We start from the raw sequence: 19,161 nt of genomic DNA, 5'->3' as shown, positions 1-19,161 counted from the left end.
CCTCTTCACACTGGTGATGGATCATGCACCTCTAACCTGGCTGAAGGCAACGTGAGACACCAACTCCAGGCTCATGTGTTGATACCTGGCTTTGCAGTCATCTGCATTCAAGATATGCCATCAACCTGGGACTGCACATAAAAAATGCAGCCTTCTTCTCCCATGAAAGAGGGGTGTTAAGTTTGGAAGAGTGAGTCTTTGACTTCACTCTTGAAGGTGGACATCTGTAACAGGGTGACCTATCCCCTAAAGAGAAGGCAGCTAGTTGAACTGAAGGGCTGCAGCTGTGGAAAGGCTAATGACGGCCTGGCACTGAGTATCAAAAAGCTCAGTAGTTGGAAGCTGGGGGGGGAAGAGGGCAGGCAGGCAGGAGGGAGAGTGAAGGAGAAAGACCAGAGGCAAGGAACCTGTATTTGAAGGAGGACAAACCTGAGGAAGGAAGCCTGAAGACACAGTGGCCCCATCTCAGGGTCAAGAACAATAAGACTCCTTTACTTGCTTTGTTTTGTGAAGGACTGTACAGGTTTCCCTCACTTTATGCTGTACGTGTGTTCCTGGAAAATGGCGCATAACTCGACTTTGCATAAGGGGAACCCACTTTACAATGTAACAAATAGGGATATGTTCCAGGACCTGAACTGTACTGACCCCCAGACCCATTTCTATCACTTTTACAAGACAGTTTTGGTACTCACCAATAGCAGACAGTAGACACAAGCACAGGATGGTGGTGAATGTTACCACAATGGGGATGGCAACTACAGAAACACGTGTTGCAGACAATGAGGAAGGAGCACAGATCCACACAGGAGACTATATTTTCACACCCACAATGCACTGCACAGAGCAGCTGACTGTGGGCTTCCACCACACTGATCACATAAGAGTGAATTTGCTTCACATACAACAAATTTTTAGTATAAAAAGCGTTATCGCATAAGAGCGAATTCACACGTATAGAACCTTTGTAAAGCAAAGGAAACCGGTATATAACTGGGGTAAGCTGAGAGGCGCTCCAGGCAGCAAAGGCCAGCAGGGTGAAAGACTGCATGGTACTAAGAATTGCGGAGAGAGAGATGCTCGAGGGAAGGACAAAGCCTGGTGCTACAAGTACCATCTCATATAACCTTCCTAGTAGATACCACAGAGACAAAAGATAAGAAATTATAGCCTTAGACTGCAGTCACACTGAAAATAACTGAGCCAATTCAAGGCTAACTGAAGATAGTCATTGTGAGCAAGCTGTCCAACATTTGATCCTCTGTGTTTCAAACTGAATCTTGTTTGAAATCAGTTTACCTATCTACCTGTTTGCTTTCTTAGGGAAACAAGTAACCATATGTTCAAGCTTCTTCCGAAACCTGCTTAGACCTCTTACTTTAGTTGTGCCTCGCACATTCTCCTAGACAATACAAGACACTGATTAATCCTATTGACTCAGGTGCTGCTCTTATCAGTCCACTCCACACAGGTGAACAAAGGGAATCTTATTCAAGGGCTGTTCACCAACATTCCCATCATTTATGTTAATTAAGCTTCTCGGATTTTGATTTCACCCCCTCCCAGCAAACATACACATGCATTCTTAGATTGCAGCCACTCCAATTAAATACAAAACATTTATCCCAGGCTCTAGTCTGTGCTGAAGGGTTGCTTTGCAGCAGACAGCATGATGGTGCCTGTGGATTCTCCAAGTTTCCCAGAGACAGGAACCAGATGCTATTGTTACTGCACAAAAATGATCTCTTACTATAAAAAAGGCCCTGGAAGGACTTTATTTAGGTTTTATGAGCCATCAAGTGAAACAGCTGTATAGTTTTTGCCTTGGTTTCATCCCAGTAATTTTAAAGCAGCAGACATTAACCCCAAACCTTTTTCCTTTCAATATAATGTTTTCTTCATTTTAGCCTAGGTTGTTAACTTTTCCTTTTAATTCATATGCCAAAAAATTAGTGTGCTCCTTTCACAGACAACTCAGGATTGTTTCTGACCTACCCATGTTAGTAACAAATGCCAACCACCTAATCTGATTAGTATCTCCAACCCTAGAGAAAAAGAAATTAAATGAGGGGCTTGGAACCCCAAGAGATTATTTCGTGGTACAGACTGATATACTTTATGAAGACAAGAACCTGACTATTAAAGAATAAAGATGTAAGTCTAGAAGCATGTCCCTGCCTATAGCAGACATGCAGATATGAAAAAAAAATCTTTGATGGGTTCTTTCATCTTCCTAAAAACAAAAATGGAACTTCCAGACATTATTGGTGAAAAGCACTAAAATTCATTAATAGATAATACATGAATTACGTTGCTAATTAGGCATGGATTCCTTCCAATTAAGAAAATAAGCAATTTATTAGTCCATAGCAATATTATCTTACAGCTATATACAGCATTTCTGGACAAAAGAGAGCCCAAAACTTTGCTTCTTATTATTGTATCATTGAGTTCTTGATTGGTATCAGTCTTTATAGATTTTAAGACATCTAATCTCTTGCATAACACAGGCTGAAGTTCTTTTCAGTATTCATTTTTTTGCTTCAAGTTCAGCAGCTGTGGTTCAACTACAGCATCTCTTTAGAAAATATGCAGACACCATTACAACTGTTAGTGAATCTCTACCATGATTAGTTAACTTCCCTGCTTAAAACATGCACCTAATTTAGAGCCTGAATTTGTTTGGCTTCAACTACTTGCCCCTGCACTTTAATACCCCTTTGCTTACTGGACTGAAGAGCCTTCTGGTACAGAGATAGCCAACCTGCAGCATGTGCGCCAAAAGTGGCATAGGCAGCCTCTGTGGGTGTGTCTACACATGCATTTAGGTGTGCCTAAATTTAATTAGCATTATCTTAATGTGCATTAAGGCTATTTAGGCTCATGTCTATATGTGCACATGTTAAAGCACATTAATGCTGTGTGTGTGGACTGACATGGGATTAAAGTTAGTCCCAAGTCTGTCCAAGCACAGTGTTAATGTGCCTTACTGTGACTACATATGCATTAATGCACTTTAGCTATTTGCACCTAAATTTGATACCTACGTTTGCAGGTATCAAATTTAGGCATGAATAGCCTAAAATTACCATTTTTAAGTGCATTAAAGGTACACACATGTAGATGCATGCCTGTAATGCACCTTAAATTGGGCTAAAGTGCCTTAAATCGACACGTGTAGACATACCCTGCATGTGGCACACAGCACAGTGGGGACAGGAGACACAGCACAGTAGTAGGTAGGGTAGGAAGCAGAGCAGCAGATCAGTCAAGGAACAAAGAGCAGGGTGCAGAAAGCAGAGCAGCATATTGAGAAGAGGAAGGAAATTGGAGTGGCACTTTGGGAGGATGCAGGATTAATTTGTGGCAAGCCTGCCAAAAAGGTTGGCCCCTACTGCTGTAGTATTATATTTCTGTTCTTTATGTAGGTGCTTATAGACTGTGATCTAATCACCTCTAATTAGCAAATTTGATGGAGCTCCTTGAGTCTCTCGGCGCCTAGCAAATTTTGCAAACCTTTAATTATTTTCAAGTCTCTTCTCTAAACCTCTCCAATTTAGGGGATTTTGGTATAGAGGGTCAACAGGTATAATCTTGAGAGCAGTCTTAAGGCTACCACTAAGTAGAAGTATCTTAACTCTCCTCTTCTTAGCCTTTTTCTCTTTAATTTCTCAGGTATAGTATTATGCAGAAGAGTACATTTACTGCTTATCATTCACAGTCACCAGTTCTCAACACTATCACAAGACATGAGATACATGCTGCTTTTCTTAAATTCCTAGAGTCACAGGCTTATGCAAGTTTCTCAACTTTCATTTTTAAGTAAGTTTCCAATCCCTGTGGACATGTGAAGAAAGGCCAAGAAAATATGAACCTTGAAAGGTTTGCAAGCCCTAAAAGTAAGTAAAAGTTCAAGATTTATATTTTGCAAAATACCATAGCCTTTTGGAATCTGACTTAAGATCTCTAAATGCCTGGGTTGAGCAGTACTGATACCTACCAAAATGTGTCTGTTTTAATGTGCAGTTGTTTCAGAATGGACATGTCTACACGAGACACTTATTGCAGAGTAAACTAATTCACTTCATAGTAAATGTCCCACATCTATACATGCAGACCTATTAGGCCTCAGGAAACTAATTAACTCCGTGCGGGGTAGTACTTGTAAGTACAAGTACTATGCCACACATGTAGATGCTGATGCAGCTGGCTGTGGCCTAAGGGTGTTTAAGTAAGGGCTGCCTGCTGGCTAGCCCCACACTGGAGTATCCTCATGCTCCACCCACCTCTTCACAGCATGTTGAACCAAGTCAGAGCAGCCCTGGTCTGGCAGGCTGACCCCACACAGGTCCCCTGCCAGCTGTGGCTGCTCCGACCTGGCACAACATGCTGTAGTCCTGGGCGCATGTGTAAACAAGCTTATCACATGGAGTTTATTGCTTCTTAATAGCACATGTAGATATACCCAGTATCATATGCTAGCAGACTACAGATCTTACAAAATATTTTTCTCTTCAGTTGAGTTGCCCTGTAAACAGGTGCTTGAACCTTGCATAGACAGACAGAGACTTTTGCCAGGTCACTTCTTGTTTAGAACAGTTGTATCTAATTAACTCTTATCTAATAAAAGGGGTGGAGATGCTTTTTAGAGACAGAATGAATAAGGGTAATAAATGAAGACATTCAGCAGAGAAAGTTTAGGCACAGACAACCTTGCTGAGAAAGTTTAGCCTTATAATCCAATATAGTTTAGTTTAGTTACTGATAAAGAAGAAAGGACTTTATACAAGATTTGGATACTCTGTTCAGAATAAACTAATAGCATCCTGTCTAGTGAACAAAAGATGCAAGTGTTAAATTTTCACTATGTGCCTTTTCTTGTGTTCTCTTCTTAATAAATTTAAATTACTACATCTCTTTGATCTCTCCCTGTATATTCATAAAAGATTCAATAACAAGGTGTTCAGAAAAAAAATCTGAAATAACTCCTGCTAATACACACCATAAGAACCTAATGATCGTTTGGCATCTCTGGTCTTTTCCTAAATTTTCACATAAAATATGAAATCCTAAAATCCCCACCACTTATTAAGTAAGTTTTTCTTAGATGGTAAGTAGATTCTCTACTGCTCTCATGACTGCAATAAAACAGATGGCAAGATACCTTTCCCTGCAGAAAAGTTTCTTTGAATGCTGCATCAAACCAGGGATTCTTCCCTGTTTCTCGTCTTTACTCATTTTTTTCTTCTATTATGTTTCCCTTTCTTGAAGGCCACCTAATGTAAAACAAAGGTCCCACCTCTAATGCCCTTCTCATATGTGTGCATCACTGAACTCTTATTCCTCAGATGTCACTGAGACATCCCAGGCATGTGCAGTTGCAGTCTGCATGATGACTATACCCTGGCCACCATATAGAAGCCAACCATGAAGAAAGGCCTGGGATTTGAAACAACTATGAGTTTCTGCTAGTCTGATAGGCATTTAAACAGATGTTCATTTAAAAAACATCTCTTGCTATAGTGTTGTCTTTTCATATTTTAAAGCCATACTGGAGAGACATAGACCCAACAAGCCAAGCAGGCAGCTGTCAGGCTAACGTTAGCTTCTTTTGAAAATAATGTAAAGAACTTCAAAATTTCATGTGGCAGCCAGCACTTCCCTAGTCGTTGCAAGGAAAAGCCATCCAGCTGTTGAATGGATTGCTCTCCTAACAAAACTCTAATTCTTTGAGCAGGTGGGCTAAGGGAACTCAGCAGACACCATAAATCATGGCTGGAATTTGAAGGCTGCTGGGGCAGCACTATAGCAGTCATTATCTTCAGCACTTCTCATAATGGCAAAGCAGTGATCGGAATTAAAGAACTGCAGCGTAATATAGGACATAGTCTTGTTATTTTGGATTTATGGGTTCTTGGACCTAGAGTATTTTTCCTTGTGTGCAACAACACCTAAACAGCTAGTGCTGCTTGAATTTTCTGTTTCCAAGGAGTGCAGCCATGTCACCTTACCGCCTCTCTGCTAGCCAAGATACAGACTCTATAAATCAGATCATCCCTTCTGTCACAGTTTGAGGAAAGAAAGAAACATGCACAACGGTAAATCAACACGAGGTTGTCTATGCCATGCTTGGCAGTCATGACTGTACTAGAAGTCAGAAGATTAATGCTGTCCATTTTTATTTCCACTGCCCTTAGAGTAAAAGCTAAGATTAAATACTAGAAACCTTAGGTAACAGGTGCTGAGGGATTACTGTGTGTGTTGCTAGCAATTTTTATCCAGGCATGAATCAGTTGCAAAGGAAGGCATCGCTTCTTTTTCCTTTGTCCTAAAATTTAGCAGGTAAAGAGTGCTGTAGTATAGTAAGCACTATGTGCTGTAGTACCAAAAGAGTAACAGTAGACATTAGAGAGACAAATCTCTCCTAATATCTCCTTTTTGAAAACACACTAAAATTTATTGTGATCTGTGGGATATAGGTGAGGCCAGTAGAGTGCCTACTAGTACCTTATCATGGTGTATGGAGAGTTACAAGAAGAAACAACATGAAGACTGAACCCAACAAGTGCCATATGATAGAATGTTAAAAAATGCCACCTGGATTTGTCAGCACGAATCCCTAAGAAATTCCCCAATGTTTAGCAAAACCGAGGAGAGGAGTTTTGTTGAAAGATATGAAAATCATTTAATAATGTATTTTGCAGTTGGGTACTGCTTTTCAACACAAAGTACACTGTGCCACATCCACTCTTAGTCTAAGCCCCTTAAAGCCAATGTGTCAAAGCAGTGATGAATTTGGGCCACTGGACTTGCATCTCTGAATATGAAGCTTCTTACCTGTAACAACAGCAGCTGATAAGGGATAAGCAGCACACTGAACAAACCCAAAATCTAGGAAGCATGCAGTGAAGAATACTGCTAAGCACAGAATCCAGAAAGAGTTTACGTTATATTTGCGTAATGACTACATGAGACCCAGAGCATCTACCATACAGTGTACAGATTAAATGGGTGTTTTGAGTCCATGGCCCTTTTGTGCTGTAGTATAATTAGATGGGGAAATGTTTATACTGTTGATTCTGAGATCTGGAAGGAAGCAGCCAATATTTGCTCAGTAGCTGGCAAAGTCCCCTGACACTTAGATCTAAAACTTGTCATAGATTATGAAAAAATGTACAGCAAATAAGAAAATAAATTTTAAAAGCCCATAAGAAAATCTACCCACCCCATACTTTAGAGAACCAGATGCCCAAAGGAGAAATTTGGGGGATTATGCCATTAGGCAACAATAGAAACTCTCAAAGCTGTCAAAAGAGAATATTTTTAGTGGGAGCATTACTATCAACAGGGCTCTTGACAGCTCGTTACATGGGAAAACTCCAGAACATACTAGCTTGTTTTCTTACTATCTTACTAATATATGTAGACACAGTCTTCCTTTCACTGTCAATAAAAGCAGGTCAGATATGTGGCAGGTGCAAAATCATGACGTACTGTCCCCTCAGGCATCCTCCAAAAACAGGTGCAGCATGTTTCAATTATCATACAACTACAGAGTAACATACCTGTCATGGATAGCAATTTTAATTTTTCTATTCAATGGTCAATAAATCCTTCTCAGATAAATGTTTGTTACACAGCATAATGAATCATTTTCTAAATAAATTACTGTTGAAAGGGACATGATGAATTTCTTCAGGTCCAGAAACTGATATTCCTTAAATTAAGATAAAACCCCATACATCCCTATGGGATTATTTTGATCCCTGAAACAGGAAGGGGAGTTGCCTTCTTTTGGAAGGATATCTAAAATGGCACCCAAACACATTTAATGTGCCTTGGAACATAGCATTATAATAATGTTAGGATAAAAAAGTAGTACTAGTTTATTTAATGTTATAATTTCCCCTGCTTATGTTCAATATCCTGTCTGGAAGACTAGGTCCATAATCTATGGACAAATTCTTGTCAAGCAAAACCAAAATATTATGTCCCCACTTGGCATGAAGAATGAGTTATATTTTTAGCATGATGCCAAATTAAGTATCACAGCTAAATTTCCAGCACTTAAAAACTATATTTATTTTCTGGACTTACTGTTTAATGACTGTTAATGATGGTGGGTATAAACTTGAAAAGATTTGGTGGTTTGTTTCAGATTTCTGGATCCTTCTGTTTTATACAAGGTTACAATATTAGAAACAGAGTTTGCCAATAATTTTTTATGAAAACAGATTTTAGTTAGAAAATGCTTATTTGTTGAAACCCAAACACGTCATGGAAGTGTGCTGGTTTGGGATAAAACAGTTGACAAGAATGACCCTGCAGGTTTAAGATGAAATTTATGTTAAAAAATCCAAGAGACAGTGAAGTATCCCTTGAAAAGCAAAAAACTTGTGGTCAAGGTAATCACCTGACCCACATTTAAATCATTATTCCCCTCAACCTAGATCAGAGATTTGAACTTGGTCTCCCACATCCCAAGGGAGTGCCATGACCACTGGCTTATTCTGTGGTAAGAATCTCTGCTTATGTCTTTTAATCTCTAACTTTTTGGCAAAAATCTTGAAAACATCTTGATACCATCCCCACACAGATCCCATTTCTCATCAGTTCTAGTTGTCTTAATTTGTTCCTATGAAGTCAATGGTAAAACCCACATTAGGCTTCAATGAGTGCATCTATATGAGATGCGTTAATGCACATTAGCTTAAATTAATGTGCATTACGGGCACATGTCTACATGCACACGCTTAGGTTATGGACAGGCATTACACATAAACTGGTTTAACTGATCAGAAACTGGTTTAAACCTGGAAGAGAACAGATGTTCAGTGCACATAAACGAGTTTGAAAATGCCTGAAAACGGTTTGAGATAAACCTAGTTGAATGTAGTATTAGATTTAACTGATTTGGGTCAAACTGATTTATGCAATGTCTGTCCCAGACCCCTTGCTGGTTTAAGTTAAATAAGACACCCCCAGCATCCTGGCATGCTTTCTGGGCTGTGTGGGGCTCTCTGCTCCACAGCAGAGCTGGACCCTTCCCTCTGCTACCTTGCTGGAGCTCAGCACAGACTGTAGGTGTCTGCTCCTCCATTCATTTGTTTCCTATTGACCCAAATAAAGCCTCCTTCACACCTTCTTTGTCATAATTTCTAACATTATTTCAACTTCCGAGGATTCTTTCTTCTCCAATTACAGTATATAACAGCTGGGATCTGGCCTCAACTGCTCGCCTGAGAATTCTCCTTGCACATCAGGGGACAGACACATCTCCAGTGGCAAAAATCTAGTGGGACCAACATGGAAAAAGAGCACATGACAAAGGAAGTGGGGAAGTACACCTCTAGTGAACCAATGAACAATGTGTGTGGTTCCTTAGGGCACTTTTACAAGTTCTCCAGGAGTGCGGGGGGCAGCACTTTAATTTAAGCGCCACAGCGTCTCATGTATCACCATCCCTGCAGTTCAAAACGGTGGGGGGGGGGCGCTTGAACTAAAGCTCATTCAACAAACTTTAGATAAAGCACCCCTGCTGCCATTTTGAACTTTGGGGACACCATATACAAGATGTAGGAGGCTGCTGGAGCGTGGTAATTACCACTCACAAGCAGACGCGATTAAACAAGTCTACTCATATGTGTTGGAACTATAGCACGTCGGCGCAGACTCTGCATTAGTGTACAGGTACCCTCAGAGACCAGACCCACCAACCATTGGTTAGTGAAGGCAGTGTGAAAAATCAAGTGGCTGTAATGGACTCTCTCCCCATTCTTGGGCAAAGTGAGTTTCAATGAATGGAAGAATCTGGCCCAAAGCTTCACACTTTCAAAAGTGGCCTCTAATCCTGGGTGCCTCATTTTACAGCTGCTGAAGGTGCAGGGCCTGAGAACACACAGTTTCAAGTCAAAAGGAACTACAAGTACCAGTAACTCTGAAAACCAGCCCACTGAAGTTGTGCACTTCAAACCTACAGCACCTAAAATTAGAGGCTGCTTTTAAAAATTTGGCCCGCAGACATTTAGGCTAACAGAGATCATTGTAATTGCAAGTCTCTCTGCTAGGTCAACCTTGAATTGGGCTTTAAGGTAAAAGTATCTGTAGAAATTATTAACAGATGTTTTTACCTTGTTGCCAGCATTCCCACTGACAGACAGTTAGTGGGGTTTTAATTCTAATAATTCCCAGCTTGCACATTTCTTATATAGCACATTAAGAAGTGGAGCACAAACACTGGCAACATATGTTTACTTTTATTTCTTTAAATGTCCAAAATGCAAACCACAATTTAACCGTTGGGTATAGCGTGTTCAGCCGATGAAAGAAGATTCTGTTAGGAGCAGCACAGTTGGGCCTGCAGGAAACCTAAACACGTATTTACCTAAACCTCAAAAAATAAATCTCTGGGCTGCTAAAGTTGGCACTTGCTTTTGGCATTTGAAACTTCTTAAACTTTGTTTACATCAGGAAACAAGCATTGCTTGAACAGTTTTCAGCAATGGGTTCAGGGGAACTGATACTCAAAGCAGTTTAAAGGTGTGTTGCCAACCTGAATTATCTGAAATTAGCCAGTTCAAAAAAAAAAAAAAATTCATGCTGCTAACAGTGTACCCTTCGAACAAAGCATACCTGTAAAAATGGGAATACTCATTCCTCTCATAAGGTGTATGCTCTCCTTCTCCTGCAAAGGAGAGCACACACGGGCCTCCCATAACTTCACGGACACATTCTGGCCATTTCTATACTCATGCTCAGATTTACCTTTCTACAATCATTAAACACCTGCTTGAAGGATCCTGAGAAGGGGCATGCAGGTGAGTTCCCCCAGGCAACAACCCACCAACCCCAGGTGTACAAAGCCATGGGTCAGCCCCCTCAGATCGTGTGACTGGCTTAACAAAAAACATGACATTTTAAAATAGTAGATGCTGGGGGGGGGAGGGGGGCATTATTATTATTATTATTGGGTGCCTGTACACATGCAGAGATGCTGCTCTGATGCAGTGTGTCATAGCACACTCAATCAATCTGTTCTGCTGGATTCATTAAGCAGCCTCCATGTCTGCTGGAGCATGCTAATTAGCAGCCTTCATGTCTCATGTATCAATGTCACCACGTTTCAAAATGGTGGCAGGGGCACTTTAAATAAAGGTCGTTGAATGAGCTTTAGTAAAAGCGCCCAAACCACCATTTTGAAGTGTGGGGATGCTAGTACACGAGACATTGTGGGTGCTTTAATTACTTCAGCTCACGAAGCCGCTGTAATTCACCCCCCTCCCCGCCCTGAGTGTATGTAAAGTTGATGATTATTATTAGCTTCCCAGTTTTTGTTCCTACACTATTTCCATTTTCAAATTGTTCCACACAAGCAAGCAGGCTGGAAACTTACTTTTCCCCCCTTCAATGGCAGCTTAGAATTTCAATGAAAAATCACATTGCAGCTTTAAGAAAAATTATCAAGCATCATGAAATACATATACAAATCACAAGATTTGTGGCCATATCATCATGCACGTGTGTAATAAATACAGCAAGCCTCAAAAATGAGACCGGGCCATGAGCTTCAAGGAGGTTGAGTACCCACTGAGCCCCTCATGCCTTTCGATCACTGCATCAGAGGAATGCTGCCAGCATTTTAACAAAGGACGCCCAGAAATATTTCCCCCTCAGCTCTGTACTCCCTGTAAAATGAACTAGAACAGAAGTCGGACTGATTCCAGTGATAGAAAGGAAATCAATTCAAGCTTCCCCTAAACTGTACCAGCAGTTTTAACACAGCACTCACAATAGCTCCTTCCAGCCTGTCCAGTAGTTCCAAAACTATCAGACAAGACACGTACACACACACACTCGGGAGCTCATGTGAAAAGGGTCACCAACAGTTTTTCCAAGAAAGGAAGCAGCTGTAATTGGAGCATGTCCCATGCTGAGTAGCCACACGCCTATTATATGTGAAGCTACAGTTTTATTATTATTTCCCCAAAAAATAATAAATATTTCAAAAGTCTGGACACATCTGTATATTAAGTGATGAATACTTCCTGATGCATCTATGAGTGAAGCTTTGTGTGACCTCCAACTTGTACTAAAAGCATAATAAAGATGTAGAAAGTGATCCCCAGAATAGATTATTCAGGCTGCTTTCAAGATTATTCATATTCCCTTTAGGTCCAAATAATCTGAATTTACTGATATCAGGATGCAGAATAAGCTTGCTGTTGCTTCAGATAGTTTATTATATTTCCCGACTGTTATTAACAGGACACAACTTTTAAAGGACAACAATTAAAAAAACTTCCCTGAATTAAAATTTTAAAGCTTTGTCAGGTCCAAAGAGAAACTGTTACCTATGCTTTCTCTCTCCTCCTGGGACTCTTGTCTCACAAAGATTACTACGACCCTATGGCCAATGGGAAGCTGCATTGAGACCCTGGTACCTAATGCTAACAGAACAAAGACTTTAGCACCATCTCTCATTTCTTCTATATTTGCTGTTTACCTAATATTTTCATGGACTACTGAGGTTGCCTACAATTATATTTGTGATAAACTATTCAGGGCAGGGAAATACAGATTAGTATATAATGCAGTTAGTCTAGATGAGAGGAAAGATCACAGTTTAAGAAATTTCCACTGCAACCTTATTACACTCTCTACAGAAGGCAATAAGGGACAGAAGGGTTAGGAAGCTTACCTCTGCCAGGATACCCTTACATGGCCATTGTTAAAGCTTAGCACTTTTGTGCTTCTCTGGCTTGTGGTTGCTCTACAGAGAAGTAGGGAGGATTATGTCAGAAGGTTGTTCTCCTACTGAACCTAAGCAGAAGCTAGCACTGACATGTTCCTCTGGCCTAACTGGTGGTGACATGTGCCTGTATCCTAGTCCCACTAATGAGGTTAGGCCAGTGCTAAACCATATCCATCAACTTGATGTGACCCCAAACATGGGATACACATGACAAACACCCAAAATGAGGGCCAAAGGAAAAAAAAAAGATGTATGCAGGAAAGCTAAAAGGCTGTAAAATGGATTCTTCTACTGTAAAAAATTCTCCATGTACTTGCAGTTTCACTATTAGGCTAGGGACAAAAGTTACTCATAAACCACTTTAAGTGATCAGAAACTGGTTTAAACCCGTAACAGAACAGAAGCTCAGTGCACATAAACCAATTTCAATATGACTGAAACTGGTTTAAGATAAATCTGGTTGAAGGTAGTGTTAGATTTAATTGATTTGGGTCAAACCGCTTTACAAAACTTCTGTCCCCAACCCTTTCCTGGTTCAAATTAAAATCAGAGTCCCACACTATCCCTGCATGTTTTGCAGCCTTGGGCTGGGCTGGGCTGGGTTATCTACTCCAGAGAGCAGGGCTGGCCCCACCTTTCTGCTCCCTAGCTGGACCAGTGAGGGCTGCCTGATGAGGGGGCGTGGGGGCAAGCCCGGCTGGGGATGCAAAACCCAGCTGGGATCTGGGGCCAGGAAGGGGGGTTAAACACCCTTTCCCCTGCTAACTTACTGCTGCCTGTGGCTGTTGACTACAAATCCCAGAGGCACCTGGAAGTAGGAAGAGGAAGTGATGAGCAACCCTGCAGAGTCCTACTGGTGTGATTTTACACTACAAATCCCAGAGAGACCTTGGAGGCAGCAGGAAGAGGAAGCAAACACACAGCCCACACTGGATATGCTAGAGAGTCATGCTCTAGCACCCCCCGGCTTCTGGTCTGAGCCACTGCAGGCATATGTCTGCATTTCTTAAATGTCTGCTCACTTCTGTTTCAATTTAATTTCTGCATTTTAAACTAATCTGCAGAGACTGAATCAATTCCTTGGGCTTTCTGACTGTCTGTACTTAGCCTTAGTAATACACATCCCAAATAAAGTTACATGAGCAAGGGACAGAGGTAACTAAAAGATAAAAGAGTGAAAATCCTTGCAATTAGAGATAGCCAACAGATATGGCTGAAAAATGAGGATAAATGAACTCAGCACCCATGCCAAGCTTAATGTTTGGAATTCATTATTTATATCTGCATTACTTGGTATTTCATTATTCTGCCAGTACAGTGCTTTCAACAATGTTAATTTTAGCTCCATTCACTCATGGGAATTTTGGACCATCACAAACATAGAAATGACTCTTCCAGCAATATCTTCGCAATTGATTATTCATGATAGACATTAGCTTTTTAACAGGCTTAGAGACCTGTCAGTCATAGGTACATGAAACATGACAGCCAAATACTGAAATGGCTGATAGATCTCCAGGCTTGTCAAAAGGTTCAGCATTATTGTGACCTTCAGAAGAGTCCCCAAAGCTAGCTGTTGGCCATAGGCTAAAGGTAATGAATATTACTGTTTTAATAATGCTGCTTTAGGAAGAACCAAAAAAGTAAGAGTTCAGCTGTTTTCAGTCTGTTTCAATTCTTCTACAATTTGTTTTTACCCAAACGTCAAGAAACTTTAAAGCCAGATGTTTATAGGAGCGCCCTACTTTTTTTTAATTCTCTACCACATTAACCATTTGTTTTTTTCCTCCAGATGGATGAGTTTCTATATGCCAGAATTATTCGAGTTATATATTGCCTATGAAGAAACTTAGAGGGAAATACTGTTACTCAAATATGGTGGATATCCAAATTCTTTTAAAAAACAAAAAAATGGAGCCTCTAACAAATCTTGTTTAACCCATAGATAAAAATTAGTAAATTGCCCAGGTAGTTTTTAATGTTTTTGTAATCTGTACACTGACATATGATATATATGCTTAATATGGAGGATAGCTCCTCTTCTACCATAAGCTTTAACAAGGAAAGGGAAGCTTTGGTGTTTATGTACAATACCACTACTTCCTGCCATCAAGCAAACCAGCAATTATTTATTTTTTTGAAACTCATATTCCAACAATATGAGCAAAGTGGGAGAAAGAGATAAATTATCATCATTCATTGGTGGATTCTCATATTGACTTTATATACATGTAAATAGATCCATAATGACAAGGCTATGAGAATGCAGGCCCCTGAAGGATGAAAATGAGCTATGGATTCCCTTTGATAAAAGTCAAGTTATGAGGGCTTTGTTTGGATTTGCTGACTTAGCACCCCAGAAGATGCAACCCAACTTCCTTTATATATGAAGGCATTAGGTAATTAGGTACAATTTGGAAGTGGATTAGTCATTTTTGTCTAGCAAAGTACCATTTTAAAAGAAACAACTCAAAGGTTATAGAATCTTTTTTTTTGGTTCTTGGTATCCTAACAGAGTCTATCTAAAGTTCATCCTATGAGTGGAAACTAACATATTGATAGAATTTTCCATTGGTTCCACTTAAAATGCAGCGACTCGTATGAGGGATTTTGGGTTTCATTAATATCCTACATTTCAGAGAAATTTATTTGGAGAAAATGAATCCTCTCAATCTGAAAAGTGAATGCTTAGCAAATTGGGCAAATTATTTACATTAATCCACTTAAATAAACTATACGAAAATAAGAGCCAATGCAAATCTGTGCTCCAGTCGGATACGCTCATCTAAGTAGACTCAGCAAATTTTAATAGCAGTAGCCTACAAATAAGTATAAAACAGCAGCAATTCAGGACCACTTGATACTGTACACACAATGCTGCAGTACCACATTTATAATGAGACAATAGCAGAGCTTTCTCAGATAAGGTAAACACAATCCACAATAGATTCTATTAAATGTTGCTTTTAAACATTTGATTTTAAGCATACAATCTTTGTTATAAATTATATTGTGTGATATCTGTTCAATACATATAGTCCTCACTATGGAAAGAAGAAAGATGAAGGAATTATTTTCCCCCCATACACAGTGTTTCCAAAGTTCAGAAACATTATATATTATTCTATTTCTTTTCAAAAGCCAAAAAAGTCTCATAGAAATAGTAACAACTATTACTATTATTAGAATAGTAATAGTTATTACTATTTCTATGAGCTAAGGGGTAGAAAGGTCACAATGAACTCCTGAGGAGTAACCCAATCTTTTAACATTCAAATGGCTCACATGAAGTGATTATAGAAACACTGGAAATATTGTGAAAATAGGTTGTTATCATGGTATTTCACTACCTGCTCATCTATTCACAAAGGATCCACTACACTAAGGGACACTTTATCCATCACACAGTGCCAAAGACTTTGGTGTACTTGCATAAGGAATTCATTTGGACCAAAAATCAATTATTCTATGTCAGCTTCCATTACAGCTTCCAAAATAAATCTTTCCATTCATAATGGCAGATCTGAGCCTGTTTTAAGAGTTTTAATACCTATTTAATAAGTGATTCTTGTTAATAGTTCTCTACAATTGGTTGAAAGATTTTTTTTTTTAATAACAAAACCCTGGTCATATAATGGCATTTTCAATTGAAACACTGACAGGAATGTATTTATTTTGACTAAACATTTTATGGGAAATCTAAGGCAGACTCATTGATTAATTCCACAGAGGCAGAGACCCAAACTGGAAACTTCCCTTCTCAATTTGAAAAAAAAAATACACGTTTTGACACAATTTTGTCTCAGGAAGTGTACAAGATGCTTGGTTTTATTACAATAACAAATTTCAAAGGTTGCTGTGAAATAGAAATATGAAATGGCCTTTCTCCATCTACCTGTACACTAATTATTTACCCAGTAAATTGTTTGTATATGTTCTCCATATTCAGAGACCTACTGGAAAAACTTACCATGATAACAGTACTACTGTAATGCTACTTTAAAAACATTCCTTTGATGTTTTTTCACCAGTGATCCCAAAGCACTTTACAAAAGCAAGAGTATCTTTTACCCATTCAGAAAGTAAGGAAGTGTCATCGTTAACTTTGGTCTAGACCCCATGTCTCCTGACCTCCAGAGGTATGCTCTGGCCTGTATACCCTATTGCTTCTCAGGAAGTCTCATCTCTTTTGAAAAAAAAATTGACCGTTAGAGTTGGTAACTCGAGTCAACTGGCCCAAATGAACATAGCAAACATTTTCTTAAAAAACTGGCAACATACTAAGGATATATTACTGATGCTTATAACACAATAGTTAAGTTAGGGCCAGATCTTCACCTGAGGTAAGACAACAAAATGGAGTTATGCTAATTTACTCTAACTTTGGGCCTAAATTATTTTAAAAATGCTTACTCCAACATCAATTTCCATTAGCAAAATATTAAAATAAGTATACTGTTGACTCTCTTTTGCGGCAGTACATGGTAAAAGCTACAACCTCTTACCAGCAAGATTTCCCATACCGGATGACACCAGTATACAGTCATTTAGAAGCAACACAGCTCCAGGGCACCAGTATGTTGCTGCTTACAGGCACAGATTGTATAAAGATCATATTGACAACATATATCAATATGCTCTATTCCTACAAATGCTGTGGCATGGTGTTGGGAGCTTTCCATCCTGTGATGACACCCATAAGGCCTTGTTTCATGTTACCCTTAGGATGTGCTAACTGCACTTAAAACACTAGCATCCAAATGTTCAAACAGTGAAATACATACTACGTGCTGCTGCAGCATAGTAAACTTAGGATTTTTCCCACAAGGAGTATCTCCAAATTGTATTACCTAATACACGTGAAGCTAATGTCCAACTGCTTCATGGGGGTATTATGTTCAGGAGACTTTGAGTCGGTAAAGGGGCTGGGACTGTTTGTTGGTCACAACCCCAGTACTTCACTGGAGCCTTGAACTAACTCCCAAGTAAACAGCTGTTGGTCCCACCCGCCCCCCATCCCATCCCACACCAAAGCCTTGAACTGAGGTGCTGGGGCTGGGACCAACAAGAGCCCCCAGCTCCCACAGCACACCAGAATCTTCAAGGGCTCCAGCATTTAGGACATGTTTTATTTAGACTGTAGTAAGCATTACCATGCAACTGCTTAGAAAACTTTCTAACTCATAGTAATGCTTGTTATGATCTAAATAAATGACTTCATAAATGTAACATGCAACAAAAGCCCTTAGGCAGGCTGTTTTGGTAACTTGGACTCTATGACAATTACAAGCAGGAAACAACCTATTACCCCTAACTCATCTTTTACATATAGATGTTCATACTGCAATAGTTTGGGCATATGCAAACACCCACTTTAGCTCAGAATTCCAATGCAAAGGCCTGCCAAAATCATCCCTTTCGTATTTCATTACATCAGCCCTTTCTAAACACCTCAACTGGAATCCAGCTGACTTGATCTGCCAAACTACTGGAGAAGAAAAAGGGCTGAAATGTCCTTTTACCTGGCAAAAAAAGATGCTGCCACTGAGGTGCCTGTTGATGTTTCACTGGCAACATAGGTGCTCTGGGAAGCAGGGAAGCTGTACAGAGAGGGCTTATCTGCATTGTAGCGGTTCAGTGCTGCTTCAGTCAGGCCCTCTCGGCCAGTCTCTGTCATCAGCTGAGAGATCTGATAAGAGACAGAAAGAAGATATAGCATTAAAATTAGATAGAGCTTGCTGTCTCACCTCTCCTCAATATGATCAAGTTTTGGAGGAGGGAGTGCAAGAAGTGCATTACATTCACCACACTTGTGTAACTATGTGTGTGAGTTTATTACTTTTATAGGGCTGTGTTGTAGTGCTTTGGCTCAGACTTCACCTTATTTTCATTAAAAGTAATGGAATAAAATCACCTCCTCACCCTGCAAATTTCAATTATGTGTGTGGTCTTCCCTCTGTTTGGAGGGGGGGAAATTGCAAGCCATTATCCTTGCTAGTTTCAGCAAAGTGAGGGTACAACAGCATTAGACAAAGATTACTTATTAGAATAAATAACCACACAAAGATCACCGACTGAGAAGCCACATTTTGTTCAGGAAAAGTGTCAAGTTGATGGTTACAAATATTATAGATGTTACAAGTTGATTATTTTTACTCCATGAAACAAATATGCATAGATTAAAGAAATCAGTACTTTTGTATTGAGTATTCTTGCTGATTTTTGTTTTTATATCAGCCCCCCAAAATCTGAGAAATGAAGGAAAGTGGCGGAGGGCGGGGGGGGGGGAGGGGGGAGGAGCAAGGGGACTACTAATTACCTCTCCTGCAACTCAGTGTTATAGCCACTCAGCCTAATAAAAGTTATTCAACACCACTGAATTGTGGTTTCCTGATGACCCACATAGTTTG

The 19,161-nt window shown here is 39.8% G+C and overlaps 1 protein-coding gene across 1 annotated transcript in view; it reads right to left on the bottom strand.

The window, feature by feature from the left end:
- KIF26B (kinesin family member 26B) overlaps positions 1-19,161 on the bottom strand; it is a 498,361-nt gene that overhangs the window by 274,035 nt on the left and 205,165 nt on the right. The window contains exon 4 of the mRNA XM_059716126.1: positions 18,274-18,440. Coding sequence (XP_059572109.1) covers positions 18,274-18,440 — 167 coding nt within the window. The remainder of the gene's footprint in view (positions 1-18,273; positions 18,441-19,161) is intronic.

This window comes from Alligator mississippiensis, chromosome 1 (genome assembly GCF_030867095.1).
Source record: "Alligator mississippiensis isolate rAllMis1 chromosome 1, rAllMis1, whole genome shotgun sequence".
Taxonomy (NCBI): domain Eukaryota; kingdom Metazoa; phylum Chordata; order Crocodylia; family Alligatoridae; genus Alligator; species Alligator mississippiensis.
Note: the sequence above shows the minus strand (reverse complement) of the source record. Positions and strands in the feature narration are given on the sequence as shown.